Source organism: Colletotrichum siamense (genome assembly GCF_013390195.1).
Source record: "Colletotrichum siamense strain Cg363 chromosome Unknown KSG_Cg363_contig04, whole genome shotgun sequence".
In the NCBI taxonomy this organism is placed as follows: Eukaryota; Fungi; Ascomycota; class Sordariomycetes; order Glomerellales; family Glomerellaceae; genus Colletotrichum; species Colletotrichum siamense.
In genome coordinates, this window is record NW_023501017.1 from 6319719 (window position 1) to 6333169 (window position 13451).

At 55.8% G+C, this 13451-nt stretch overlaps 4 protein-coding genes across 4 annotated transcripts; 2 read left to right on the forward strand and 2 right to left on the reverse strand.

Moving 5' to 3' along the window:
* Positions 1–523: 523 nt before the first annotated feature.
* cnd1 (Condensin complex subunit 1) lies at positions 524–4399 on the reverse strand (the record flags this gene model as incomplete). The annotated part of the gene is made up of 4 exons (XM_036639482.1): positions 524–694; positions 745–3171; positions 3222–3487; positions 3544–4399. The coding sequence occupies 4 exons, from the start codon at positions 4397–4399 to the stop codon at positions 524–526; spliced, it is 3720 nt and encodes a 1239-aa protein (XP_036495965.1).
* Positions 4400–5425: 1026 nt separating this feature from the next.
* Positions 5426–7218, forward strand: hsk1 (Cell cycle serine/threonine-protein kinase hsk1; the record flags this gene model as incomplete). The annotated part of the gene is made up of 2 exons (XM_036639483.1): positions 5426–5984; positions 6050–7218. The coding sequence occupies 2 exons, from the start codon at positions 5426–5428 to the stop codon at positions 7216–7218; spliced, it is 1728 nt and encodes a 575-aa protein (XP_036495966.1).
* Positions 7219–7806: 588 nt separating this feature from the next.
* Positions 7807–8905, reverse strand: RL27A (60S ribosomal protein L27a; the record flags this gene model as incomplete). The annotated part of the gene is made up of 5 exons (XM_036639484.1): positions 7807–7857; positions 7921–8119; positions 8378–8423; positions 8486–8604; positions 8874–8905. The coding sequence occupies 5 exons, from the start codon at positions 8903–8905 to the stop codon at positions 7807–7809; spliced, it is 447 nt and encodes a 148-aa protein (XP_036495967.1).
* Positions 8906–9566: 661 nt separating this feature from the next.
* Positions 9567–12388, forward strand: chl1 (ATP-dependent DNA helicase chl1; the record flags this gene model as incomplete). The annotated part of the gene is made up of 4 exons (XM_036639485.1): positions 9567–9728; positions 9785–10240; positions 10291–11007; positions 11057–12388. The coding sequence occupies 4 exons, from the start codon at positions 9567–9569 to the stop codon at positions 12386–12388; spliced, it is 2667 nt and encodes an 888-aa protein (XP_036495968.1).
* Positions 12389–13451: the final 1063 nt, after the last annotated feature.

Here is a 13451-nt window from a genome sequence, read left to right on the forward strand (position 1 = left end):
ATCGTGATCGAACTCCGTTGTTAGTCTCTTGATGGGGCTTGAGTGGAGAACGCGAGTCTCCGAACACCTCGGGAAGTCGCATCGCCACTGCAATACGCGCTCTCTGTCGGATTCCAGCGTGGCTTGGTCGCTTTTCATGGTAGTCTTCCCTGCTTTCCTACAAATTCTTCTTGAGTGCGATTTGTACGGTGTCCGGACATGCCGACTCCTGATCTTCTCATTCAGGGGTCGCCTTGGCCTACTAAAACTTTCGACCCCAAACAACTGTCAAGATCGCAGGTAACGGTAACGGCAATCACAGAACCCAATGCAAATCAAACGTTTTTAGAAGTCGGTATCCAATGTGAACAAGTTCATCAACGTCATTAAGTCTCATCATCCGTACAATACTGTGTGTGGTATCCCAGCGTGACGCAAGTCAAAAAGCCAACCAGCCAGAACCAACTTGAACCGCCAACGCCGACCCATGACCCTATATATACACGGCCACAAGGCCAGCCTGTCCTGTCTGTCCCATCTGAGCTTACGCAGCGAGTTGAACCACCTTGAAACCCTCGGAGACGGTCTTGGTGATCTCCTCATTCTTGTGCTGCAGTAGGCCGAGAGCGAAGGCGACGTCGTTCCATTGTCTCTCGGTCTCGCAACGCTGAAGTCTGGCAGCGAGCTTGTCGGCCAATTGCTTGGCATGCTTGTCCTACAGGAAAGGTCAGAAAGGGTCATCAGCATTAGGACAACAAAACATACCTTCTCAACGAAGCCCAGGAGGAACCTGATAATCCTTCTGAAGCTCTCCTCCTCCAAGGCCTTCTCAGCAGACAGCAAACTAAACATGTCGACGAAGTGGTTGTACACAGCGTTGTCCTTGGTGCTGAGCTCGGTGAAGAACATCCTCGCGAGGTCGGCAATACGACGATCCTCGTCCTCAAGGCACTTGGCCATCTCACCCAACTGACCCTTGACCTTGACCTGACCAGCCAAGATGAGGAAGGTCAGAGTCATCAAGCAGGTGCGCTTGACTGACTGGTCCTTGTCGGCCAGACGGCGGTACAAGAAGTCAGTGTTTTCATCAATAAGATGGTTGAAGCACACCGCCATGTCTCCGAGCGCAATGACGGCGTTGGAGCGCACAGTGGCATCGGTGGAACGCTCCATGATGGTGATGAGTAGAGGCAGGTTGGCCTCGCAGTACTCGGAGCTGACACACATGAGCTTAGCGAGACAGAGAGTCGCAGCGGCCTGCAGTCCCTTGTCGGCATAGGTGGTGTTGTTGGCACAGATCTCTGAGACGAGAGGGCCGAACTGGGCGAGCAGAGATGCTGGGCCGTACAGCAGCTCCCGCTCACGAATGTGTGCCATGGCTTCCGTGAAGTCGTCCTCTGTTGTGCCACCGATCAGATCGAGGTCGTCAGGCTCGTCCTTCTTACCAGCGGCCTGAGCAGCCTTCTCTGCTGTCTTTTCCTTCTCCTGATCCTGCTTGCGACGCTTGAAATCGAGCTCGCAGAGCTCCAGATGCACAATCTGCTTGATGGCAACGTGACCGACGATGAACAAAAGTTGTGACAAGGCGATGGCGTTGTCGCGCTTCTTGGGCGGAGGGACGACGGTTTCATTTCCGTCGCTGGCGTCGTCGTCCACGTCAGGTTCCTTGCTCTCGGAACGCGAGGATTGAGAGGCCATCTCATCCCGGGAAGACGGCCTCTCGTCCCTAGACACGGGTCTGGATGAGGGAGCAGCAAAGACGCGTTTCGTCTTGTGCCGAATAATCTCGGAACAGAGAATATCCGGGTGCTTGGAAATAGCGTAGATGGCGTTGATGGCCTGCTCGGCCACACCATACCACTCCTTGCTGTCCGAGGGAACCTCAGTGATGGCTGCCAACCTGGCCAGAACGGCGTGCTCGTTTGGAAGGCGCGAGAACTTGACGGTGGACTCCTTCGCCTGCCTGCCTGTGGGGTTGATTCGGCGAAGAGCAATGCAGGTGTACTTGGCCAGTTGGAGATCGGCGCGACCGTGTGCGCCGAGACCGGTACGGAGCATCGTCTCCATCTCCCCGACCACAATCTCCGGGTTGGCAGTCGCAAGCATACCGAGCACGATGATGGCACCCCTGCGCTGCTTCTTGGAAATCTCGCGCTTGCGGACGCCGTACACCTGCCAGAGCTTGGCGATGACGATTTCAGGAATCAGACCACCCTTCATCATAGTGGCCAAGAGCTGCTCGAGCGAAGTCAATTCAGCAGGCGTTGTCTCACTCGTAAGACTGATCATGTTGCGAGCAATGTAGTTGGCAGCGTCGTTCGCGGTGAAGTTGCCGGGTGCCTCGAAGAAGATGCGCTTGTACACATCGATGAGATGGCTCTGGACGCCCTTGCCCTCGTCGCTGTTGCCCTTGGTCCAAATGAGACGCAACATACGGCGGATGCCGACCTTGTTTTGCTCGATCTTGTAGGCATCGCCAATCTCAAAGTAGTCCATGGCCTCAATGACCTCGCTCTTGTTCCTGGAGCCAAGCAACTGGCAAACTGTACCAGTGGCGTCGTGAAGAACATCAATGAACTTCAAAGCCTCGGAGTAGTATCGCTTCGTCAGCGTGAGCTTTTCAATCGCCTCAGACGTAGCAGCTTCTTCGCGCGCCTTCTTGACTGCCTCGAACTTTTGTTCATCAGTCATGGGCTTCTGCGGGGATTGTTCGACCTGGGTGGCGTCGTCCAGAAGAGTATTATCAACAGCGGTATTGTCGCCAAGGCCGGCGCCCTCGGGAGGCTTCAAAGCGTTCAATTCCTCTTCCACCTTGTCGAGGCGAGCCTGCCAGTCCTTACGGACTAGCAGGGCGCCGTGCAAGGCAGTGAAGGGGTGTGTCTTAATGAGTGTGCCGAGAAGCTTGATGGCATTCCTTCTTACGTGACTACTCTTGTCCTCCAGACTTCGGCAAGCAAGCTCTGCGGCGCGTTGTCGTCTCTTGGGGAACTTTTGCTCGAGATCGCACAATTTGACGTAGACTTGAATGGCTCTGCATCTGCAGTAGGGGTTGATGTCGAGGAACCGCTCTTCCAGGACGTCGAAAAAGGCGTCGAGCTGGGACTTGTGGTTCTCGCCACGCTCGTCCTGCTTGACAAGGTGGGCAACCATATTTCCACAAACTTCGATCAAGGAGCAACGCAGAGTGTATGACTGAGCAGCGGTCAGAATGAATTCAACACCATTGAGGTCGCAATAATTACCTCGCTGTCCAATTGCTTGGCAAGCATCGTCATCTGCTTAATGACGATTCTAGGGGCCAGCTCGGAGAGCTTGACAATAAATTGCGAGACGGACTTTGGGCCTTTGGTGTCGTTGCTGTTGAACTCCTTGTTACTGAGCTCGCGCAGGATTTCGTCGGCCAGTTGGGGGTAGTCGTAGGTTTCAGCCAAGATGTGAAGGAACTCGGCCATGGGTTCGGAGAGATGCTCGAAGTACGTCAGATTCTGAACTATAGAAATCTGGGCAGCTGGGGGAATAGTCAGTACAAAGCTAGGCATAGATGCAATCAGTCCCAACACCTACCGTAGGCATGGCCGTGGTGCTTGACGGCGATACAGAGGACTTTGAAGGCGTGCATCCTGATGGAGATGGCCTTGACGCGCTGTTCGCTCTCGAGCACCATGTATACCGGACGAGTTAGCAGACCGACAAAGGTGTCTCTCTCGGAAGTGGTGAGGAAGATCTTGGAGAGCTTCAACTTGAGGACCTTGCTCATGATGTCGAGGGCGGATTGCAACTGGCTGGCGGAGTCCCAGACGCCGTCTTGGCCCTTGGGCGCATTCTTCTTTGGCTTGCCGCGGCCTCGGGCCACGGGTGCTGTTGTCGACTTTTCGGCAGCCTTGGTCTCGACGGCAGCGATGGTCCACTGCAGGAGGAAGCCGTAGATCTCGAGAAGTTGCTTGTGGTGTGCGAGGGTCTCTTGTTCGTCGGGGGACTCGAGGTCGTGGTTTATGGCATCAGCCTCGGCGGCAAGGCCGGACATGATGAGGTCGAAGATCTTGCTCAGGGCATGTGTTGGCAAGAAGGTGGTATACCTGGAAGGGTTCATACGTTCAGATTCACGTCTTTGTTTCGCGGAGAGCCTGGAGGAGGATAAAGGAATCGAAGGAGAGGGGTCTGAAGGACAAGGGGAGATGGGTGCGCACTTTAGGAGGAACTGGAGAGAATCGAGATGGGCGCTGCGAGTGATGGCCTCGGGGTTCTCGGCGACGGCGTCAACAATGGGGTTGAGAACGGGGTTGACGACGCCGTTGGTGAGGCCCTCGGGGTCATTTTCGCAGTCGAAAAGGGAGCCATCTGCCTCTGGAGTTGGTATGCTGGCAGGGTCGCTCATGTAATGCTTGAGCGCATCGTTGATGTCGAATGCGACCGAGTCCATGGCTGCGGTCGAGGGGTGTGGTGCGCACCCTGCGGCGAGAATGCGATTGAAAGTCGGACGGGGAGGGAAGAGAAGATGAATAAGAACAAGAAGGGACAGGACCAAGAGAGGTCAGATGATGGCCGTCTGTGTGCGACCTGATGCAAAGCGAAGGAAGTAGGCGCCGTGGTCCTGCTGCAAAGGTTAGTAGTAAATACTAAGGTGAGTAGGCATGCGCCAGCCGGCGGAGGAATCGGCTTGTGGTGTTGACGATGTCGAAAAGTTGTGGTGGGATTGTTTTGGTGGTGCAGGTGCAGGTGCAGGCCGGCGCTATGTACATACACAGACATAAAACGGTGCACAGTGACGGCAGGAATCCCCCCCTCTGTAAGGTAAGGTGGCAGCCCCCCCAAAAAGGACCCAAATGCGCCTAGCAACCGAGGGGGATTTTTGTTTTTGTTTTCTTTCGACGCGCCGGTCGCAGTTTCCCTCCTCTTTCGTCCCAAAATGGCGGTGCGGGGTCACACTCGCGTCCTCCATTGGCCAGCGCGTGCTGTCAGTGGAGCCAGTACCCTGAAATCGTGGCCGACGGTTGGCCGGGGTGGACGGGGCCAGGCGGATGCCCCTCCACTAGAAAGCAGCTGGATGCCCGCCATCAGAAAGATTCTCGGAGCCAGAAGGAGACAGAGAAGAGCTGCATCAGGAGAAAAAGGAAAGAAACACGACCGAGACACCAATCAGCACGCCTGGCAGCGACACTGTGACACCCAACACCAACTGCCCACGGACTGAGATGATCTAACGAACCCAATCGACCAAGACTCAATCTACCGACCGAACTGCTCTACACAATACGTACATACAACACGCAGCACCAGACCCAGCCAGCCAGCCAGCCAGACGGCCAGCCAGTCACAGCCAGTCCCAGCCAGCCAGTCCAAGCAAGCGCCACGGCCAGCCGCATCAACACCGGCACGCACTGCGCCAGATCCCTTGTATACAAAAACAACTGGTCTCTCTACAAATCCCCCCCAACTCCCGCCTCGGATGACGCAGTGTTCGACCCAGCGGGATTCCTCAGCTGGCTTCAATCAACCCAATCTGGACGCCATCGACCAATTGACTCGTTTTGGCCAAGCTCTCAACGTCGAGCACTGGGCTACCCCAGACAGTGTCTTGAAGGCCTACTCGCCCTTCCATGCCACCGCCAACAACGCCAACAACGCCGCGACCGACCAGCCCCAGGCCCAGCTCCAATTGGCCCATCGTCCGGTGACCGCCAACGAGGACACTGCACGAGAACCAGATTCCAGAACCATGGCTACTGCCACCAGGAAAAGGAGCCGCGAGCGCTTCGAGATCCACGAGGACCCCCCCCACGCCCGTACAGAAGACACCGAGATGGTGGCCGGCTCTGAGCACCAGACCGAGGTCGACGATGACGAGGACGATGCCGACGACGCCGAGAACGACAACGAATCCACCGACGACAGCTCCGATGAGGACGACGTCGTCGACTCCAGCGTCCAGCGCGAGATGGTGCGTCTGCAAGACGTCTTCCCCGGCTTTCGACATAGGTATCGTCTTATTAAGAGAATTGGCGAAGGTACTTTTCCCTCTCACCGTCCCTTCCCCTCTATCTTGAGCTTCTGCTGACCGACACTCGCCCAGGCACCTTTTCAACCGTCTACAAGGCCGAAGACATCCAATACGACAGATACGACAATGATTGGGATATCGAGAACAACGAACGAGACCAAAAATGGAGCACCCCGCCTTTGAAGCAGCGTAATGGCAGCCACAACCCCTCGAGAGAGCCACGTCGTCGCGCTCGATATGTCGCCATCAAGAAAATCTACGTCACCTCCAGTCCCACCCGTATCCTCAACGAGCTCGAGTTGCTCCACGATCTCAGAAACTGCCCGGCAGTGTGTCCACTGATCACGGCCTTCCGCAGCACCGACCAAGTCGTTGCCATTCTGCCCTACTTCCGCCACGAGGACTTCCGCGACTATTTCCGCCAGATGAAGATCTCAGACATGGCCATCTACCTGCGCAGCCTGTTTACCGCGCTAAAGGCCGTCCACGAGCACAAGATCTTGCATCGCGACATCAAGCCCACCAACTTTCTGTATGACCCCCAGACGCGGCGTGGTGTATTGGTCGACTTTGGTCTCGCCGAGCGCGAGGGATCCGACAGCAAGCCGTGCCTTTGCCACGAGAGCAGAGACGTCCGCAAGCAGCGGATTCAAAACAGCGCAGCATCACAAAACGGTCCCCAGCAAGGCTACCCCAAGGCAGACAGCCGCCCGTCACGGCGAGCCAACCGTGCCGGCACAAGAGGCTTCCGTGCTCCCGAAGTGCTGTTCAAGTGCACAGAACAGACCACCAAGATCGACATCTGGTCAGCAGGCGTCATCCTCCTGACCATTATGAGCAAGCGCTTCCCCTTTTTCAACAGCGCCGACGACGTCGAAGCCATGATTGAGATTGCCACCATTTTTGGCACCAAGCGTATGAAGCAGGCGGGTCTCTTGCACGGCGCCATGTTCGAAACAAATATCCCCACAGTGGGCACCGCGGGCTTCTCGCTCGAGAAGATTATCCTGTGGTCCACATGCCGTACTGACGGCGGCAAGGACGGTCAGCCAGGTATCCCGTTGGATGACGAGGAGAAGCTGGCTGTCGAGTTTCTGGGCCGATGCTTGGAGTTGGACCCCGCGAGGAGAATCAGCGCCCAGGAGGCGTTGGAGCATGAGTTCCTACGGGAGCCTGAGCCAAAACAGTCCGTGGAGACGATAGAAACCGAGGACGACGAGATGGACATGCTTGAGGCGTAATGATAATGTTTTTTTTCTTTGGCAAGGCACTCTTATACCAGTGGCGTGAACATGATTATGTGTTTGTACGACTAGACGGTAGAGCAGGTGGCGTTGGGAGGTAGGGCGCATTGAAGTGCCGTTACCTAGGACGGCATCTTCACGGTATCGACATTATGGAACAGCATCGCGGGCAGGCGAGATGACCAAGGCGTCACATGTACAACAGCACAAGCACGGCACGTAAGTGGAAGACGACGTAAAGTAATACCATTCAATCGTACCCGTCCGTCCGACTTGACCCAGACGCCGCCCAAACACTGCCAGAAAGACACACGGCCCGGCGTCGTCATCTATGTTGACGCGGGGCGATGATGGCGCCCGCCATGACGATGTGAGATCAAGAGCCTTTTTTTATTCGGTTTAACTCCTTGGAAGTTCAGATCTTCATGCAATGCGAAAAGCCGTCCCTAGGCCCTTTCCCATGTCCCGCCAAGCGCAAGTTGTGTGACAAAAAAGCGGTCCGCCGCCCGCTCCGAGGCTGCATGGCCGTCATTCCCAATCCGTCAAGTGTGTTTGGATTTTTTCCCCGTGGAGTAGTTTCCGAACTTATGCCACCAGCTCGACAACACCGCCAGCCTCGGTGATCTTCTTCTCCGCCTGTGGGACAGGGTTAGTTTCGCACGACTCTTGCACACAAGAGGCGGGAGGAGGGCAACGTACCAGCTTGCTGACCCACCTGGCCTTCACGACAATGGGGACCTCAGGAAGGCGGCCCTTGCCGAGGACCTTGGAGTAGCCGAAGGGGAGGAGGTCGATGACGGGGACGGTGTCCTTCTTGCCGGCAATGTACTCCTCGCGCTTCTCAGCGGGGACGAGGGTCCAGAGCTTGTCCAGGTTGATGACGGGCTTCCAGAAGTGCCTGCAGACAGGGGTTAGTGCCTGGCGCGATGGATGATCCTCCGATGATTGGCGTCCCGGTGTGCTCTGCGTCCCGTTCGTGATGGAAATTATTGTCGTGGTAGACTGCTGTTATGTCGATGTGCCACAGTCCTTCGCAATCCCGTGTAGGGATGTGGAGCGCGTTGTGGACGTTGTCTAATGTCGTCATGGCGAAATCGTCATGGGTTGCAGAGCACAGCCGGAAGCTTCACGTCGTTCGGATTCGGGGTGTACGTACGCCTGCTGCTTGTGGAAGTATCTCATACCAACCTTACCGAAGTAACCTGCGCCATGTCAGCAAAACTTGTTCGAAACTTGGTCTCTTTCGACAACAGAGAGAACATACCAGGGTGGTACTTGTCGAGGTTAGTGCGGTGGTGGTGCTGACCACCGGCCAGACCACGACCACCTGGGTGCTTGCGGTGCTTGCCGATACGTCCGTGACCGGCGGAAACGTGACCGCGGCTGCGAAAAACATGTCAGCTTCGTGATCAATTCGAGAGTCTCGTCTCTCCCGCGTCGCGATGCTTTGTCGGCCGTCCCCATCCCCCTCTTCAGATGGGCGCAGCAGAGCTCCAAAAGGCCTTCCACCGGCACACATCACGCCCTACTCCTGCTGCCCTCCCCGACCTTCCCCCTCCATCCAAAGCATCCCAACGGCGATGGCGCCGACGACATTCGCGGGAGAAGAAACTCATTTCGTTTGTGACCGAGACGGGATTGAATCAACGTACTGCTTGCGGGTGCGGGAGAATCGGGTAGGCATGGCGACGGTGTTTGATCGGTGGTCGTCTTGCTGGTATCGCGGATGGGGATTCTTTTTCGTCAAGTCGCAAGGCGGACGAAATTTGTGAGGGTGTCTCTGCACGCCGGCAACCTCCGGAAAAATGTTAAGCGGGGCGGAGGGCAGGGCAGCCCTAAGGATTTTGCAGGTTTTTTTCTGGGCGGGAAGGGACGACCAACCAGTCCAGTCTCTTGGTGTGGTCTGTGCTCCTGCCCTTTTTTCACCCGGTTTCTGCTGGTGTGTTCTGGTTACCTAAGCCGGCGAGGGCTGGGTGGTCTCGCCAGTTGCGGGTGGCTCGTGCATGTCACCAGCCCCAGTCCTTCACCTCGACTGACCTAAGCTGACCGAAACTAGGCAAGCCCGGGGTGTTCTTCACCGAAACCACATGCGAGCACCCGGTCGGCCAGTGGGTCTTTGTTTTGCGCGTCCGACTGCCATCTGCTTCCGCTATCCAATCTCATTGAAGCAATTCCCAACCCAGCTCGAACGCCCCCTTTCGCTTCAATATCTGATTGTTGTTTCATCAGTCTGATCATTATTTCCCAACTGCGCCGTCGTCATTCACTTCACCCGCGTCTCCCCCTGCCAGATTGATGTCCTGATTGCATGCTCGTCTTGTGTCGCGTACTACTTCAACTTCGCCATGGCGGCTGCTCCAGGCAGCGGCCTGCCTGTTCCTGAAGGCATCGACTTCAACCATCCCTACACGCCGTACGATGTGCAGACTGACTTCATGAAAACAGCTTACGGCGTGCTGCAGGCTGGAAACGGACAGGTTGGCATTCTGGAAAGTCCCACGGGAACTGTCAGTTATTGATGCTTGTCATCCAAGTCCCTGGTCGTCACTGACACGCAGTCCAGGGTAAATCTCTTTCGCTCATCTGTGCATCCCTGACATGGCTGCGAAACCAGCGTATTGAGGAGCATGAGGCTTCTCTCAAGGTCAACATGGACGACTTTAGAGATGAACCCGATTGGATCGTGGAGCAAATGCTCCGGCGCAAGAGGGAAGAGCTGGCTCACAATTGGGAAGAACGAGAGAAAAGGTTGGAGCAAATCCGCCTGAAAGAAAAAGTTCTCGAAATTCGCAGCGCCAAGCGACGTCGATTTGACGAAGGCCCTTCGAAGTCGAAGGCTCGCAACGATGTCGACGCAGACGATGAATGGCTGCTGGATGAGGCCGATAAGTCTGGTGCCGCAGACGACGGCGATGCCATGTCTGGACTGAGCAAAGAGACCAAGGACATCCTTTCTAGATTCGGGCTGGGCAATCTGAAGGCGGAGCAAGAGGAGGACAAGATCGAAGACGGAGTCAAGGTGCGCAAGCCCCCTGTCGTTGGTGGGCTAGTCGGTAACATGTTGGTCAGATATACTACACGTCAAGAACGCATTCTCAACTCACGCAATTCATCCATGAACTTCGACGCCCCGCCTTTCCATCATCTATGCCACCATCGGTCAAGCCCAACGATAGTGAAGATGCCCGGCCGGACAAGGAGCCAGTCAAGCATCTACCCCTTTCATCCCGGCAGAAACTGTGCATCAACCCATCCGTGGCGAAGCTGGGTACGATATCTGCCATCAATGACCGATGCTCAGAACTGCAGAAGCCCAAGGCCAAGGATAAATGTCCTTATACGCTGAACGAAGACAACATCAAGCAGACTCATCAGTTTCGAGACACAGCCCACGCCACCCTTCCCGACATAGAAGACCTCTATCATCTTGGCAAAAAGCTTGAAGTATGTCCGTATTATGCCTCAAGGGCGGCTATCGCAGGGGCTGAGATCATTACCTTGCCGTATCCGCTCCTTCTGCAAAAGAACGCCCGAGACGCCCTGGGCATCAAGCTGGAGGGCAATGTAGTGATTGTCGATGAGGCGCACAACATCATGGATGCAGTAGCCAACGTATATGCGTCGGAAATCAAACTAACGGAGCTGAGACGGGCGCGACAGATGCTGGGCGTGTACGTCAAAAGATTCGGCAAGAAATTGAAGGGAGAAAACCGTGTCATGGTCGGCCAGGTTGGCAGAGTCATCGAAGGCCTCACCGAGTGGATGAGTGGGGCCTTGACGCTCAAGGTATACCTTCGTCATTCTTCAGGCTTGGACATCACTGACCAGCTCGCAGACACCTCACGGCATAGTTGACTCTAAGGTGCTCCTTCGATGCAAGGGCGTGGACCAAATGAATCTCTTTAAGCTCATCCAGTACATCCAGGAGTCCAAGCTCGCCTATAAAATTGAGAGTTACGTCGCCCACGTCGAGGAGGAGATCGCCCAGGCCAATGCTGGCAAGGCACCACCGAGATCGTCGACCCCGGTTCTGCACATCTTGTCATCGTTCCTGATTTCTCTTACGAACCTCAGCTCGGAGGGCCGCATATTCTACGAAAAGACGTCATCTAGTTCGCCAGACATTCAACTTTCTTATCTGCTACTCTCGCCCACCCATGCATTCTCATCCATCGCCACGAGTGCCAGGGCAGTCATTCTGGCCGGTGGTACCATGTCCCCCTTTGAAGACTACAAGGACCATCTCTTCCCCTACTTGTCGGACTCGAAACTCACGACGCTCAGCTGCGGCCACGTCATCCCGCCGTCAAACCTCTGCGTGTGGACGCTCGCAGGCGCGAAACCCGGCCCCAACAGGGACATCAGCTCCACGTTCGAGTTCAGCTTCCAGCGCCGAAGCGATAAGGCGATGGTGAGCCAGCTGGGCCTGGCGATTCTCAACATTTGCAACGTAGTTCCCGATGGTATCGTCGTGTTCTTCCCAAGCTACGGCTACCTCGACGAAGTTGTCGCGGTATGGGAGACCAAGAATCCCGGCGAGTCCAAGTCGATCTGGGACCGCATGCGAGAGAGGAAGGAGGCGTTCAAGGAGGCTCGGGGCGGCTCAAGCGACGATGTTCTGGAGGCCTACAGTAAGGCCATCCTAGGTGACGGCGAACCTGGCGCAGGCGCAGCACCCAAGCCTCGCGGTGCGATACTTCTGAGCGTAGTCGGCGGCAAGATGAGCGAGGGCATCAACTTTTCCGACCGCCTCGGCCGCTGTGTCGTCATTGTCGGGCTGCCGTATCCAAACATCAATTCCCCCGAATGGAAGGCCAAGACGGAGTACCTCGAGACGACGACTATCCAGCGGCTTACCGACCCGTCGATGGTTACGAGAATGTCGAGAGATGAAGCAGTCGCAACAGCTAAGCAGGCGGCGAGGAACTTTTACGAGAATGCTTGTATGCGAGCGGTTAACCAAAGCATTGGGCGAGCTATCAGACATCAGGGCGACTACGCAGCGATTGTTCTCGTTGACAGAAGATATGGAACCGACAGGATCCGGGGGAAACTCCCAGGATGGATTCGTGGGGCATTGGACACTGCCAGTCATGAAAAGGGACTACCGCAACTGATGGGGGCGATAAGCGGGTTCTTTCGATCGAAGCGCACCGGCGCGTCGTGATTTTAAAATACCTGAAGCTGGGATTCGACCGTCATCAGTAAAGTGGCAGCTCATCGAGTATGGCACGCGCACATCGAGATTCCCGAACCAACTGCCCAATCCGAGCCGCCGGAGCTGCTCCGGTGCAACCCCTCAGGGGTAGCGAACTAGGTGGCAGCACATTTCGACCCTTGCCCGGCTATCGAGAAAAAAAAAAAAGAAAAAAAAAAAAGGGTCGAATGCCCGGGCTGTGGACTTTGTGACTTATACATGTCTTTGATCGTAAGGATAGCAGATTGGAGGGTTGGTATTTCCGCGGCGGGCTTGAGGCATGGCGACATAGGGCCTATTTTTACAATGTCATGGCTACATTGACGGATGTTGATTCGCGATCTTGAGTGCCGATGAAGGGACCAAGAGCCGATTCAGAGATATTATGGTGGATGGCCGGCGGGAATTGCGTTCTCGGTGATGGCATCTGTCAAAGTGTAATGAGTGAAAATGGAATGTTTCTCGCGCGCGCGGACAACGCTGGCACCTGGTTGGGGGGCCGCGCGTGCCTTTTGAGGCTTGCAAGAAAGCATCGGCTGCTCAAATGAAGTCATAACGGCGACCCAAGGGAACACAGGGGCATGAAGTGTCAGGGTCTGGCCCCTACCGAGAGGAAAGTCTAGGCGAAAGTCTTTCTGGAGTGGTTCCATGGCGTCCGTCTGCTAGGACCCTGAAAACCAAAGCTGAAGGCTAAAACGAGCGGACAGCGGTCAATTGGGACGGAACGGAGTCGACTCCGGCTCAGTTGGGGGGATCAACCCAAACCGCACGTGGAAGAAGCTTTGAGGACGTAGAGATGAAACCATACAAGCAGACAGTAAGAATACCCTACACAGCTTCCACTGGCTACTTTGCCGTCAAACGACAGGTGATAAGCAAGCCCTTCTCGGCCGTTGCCCCTGCTGAGCGGCCAATGACACGCCTTACCGCTCCGGAGGCCACCCCGAAGACCAGGAACAACGGCTAAGGGGGAGAGACAGCCCACAAGCCTCATCGCCATCCATGCCCGCCAATGACACGTCGAGGAAGGCCG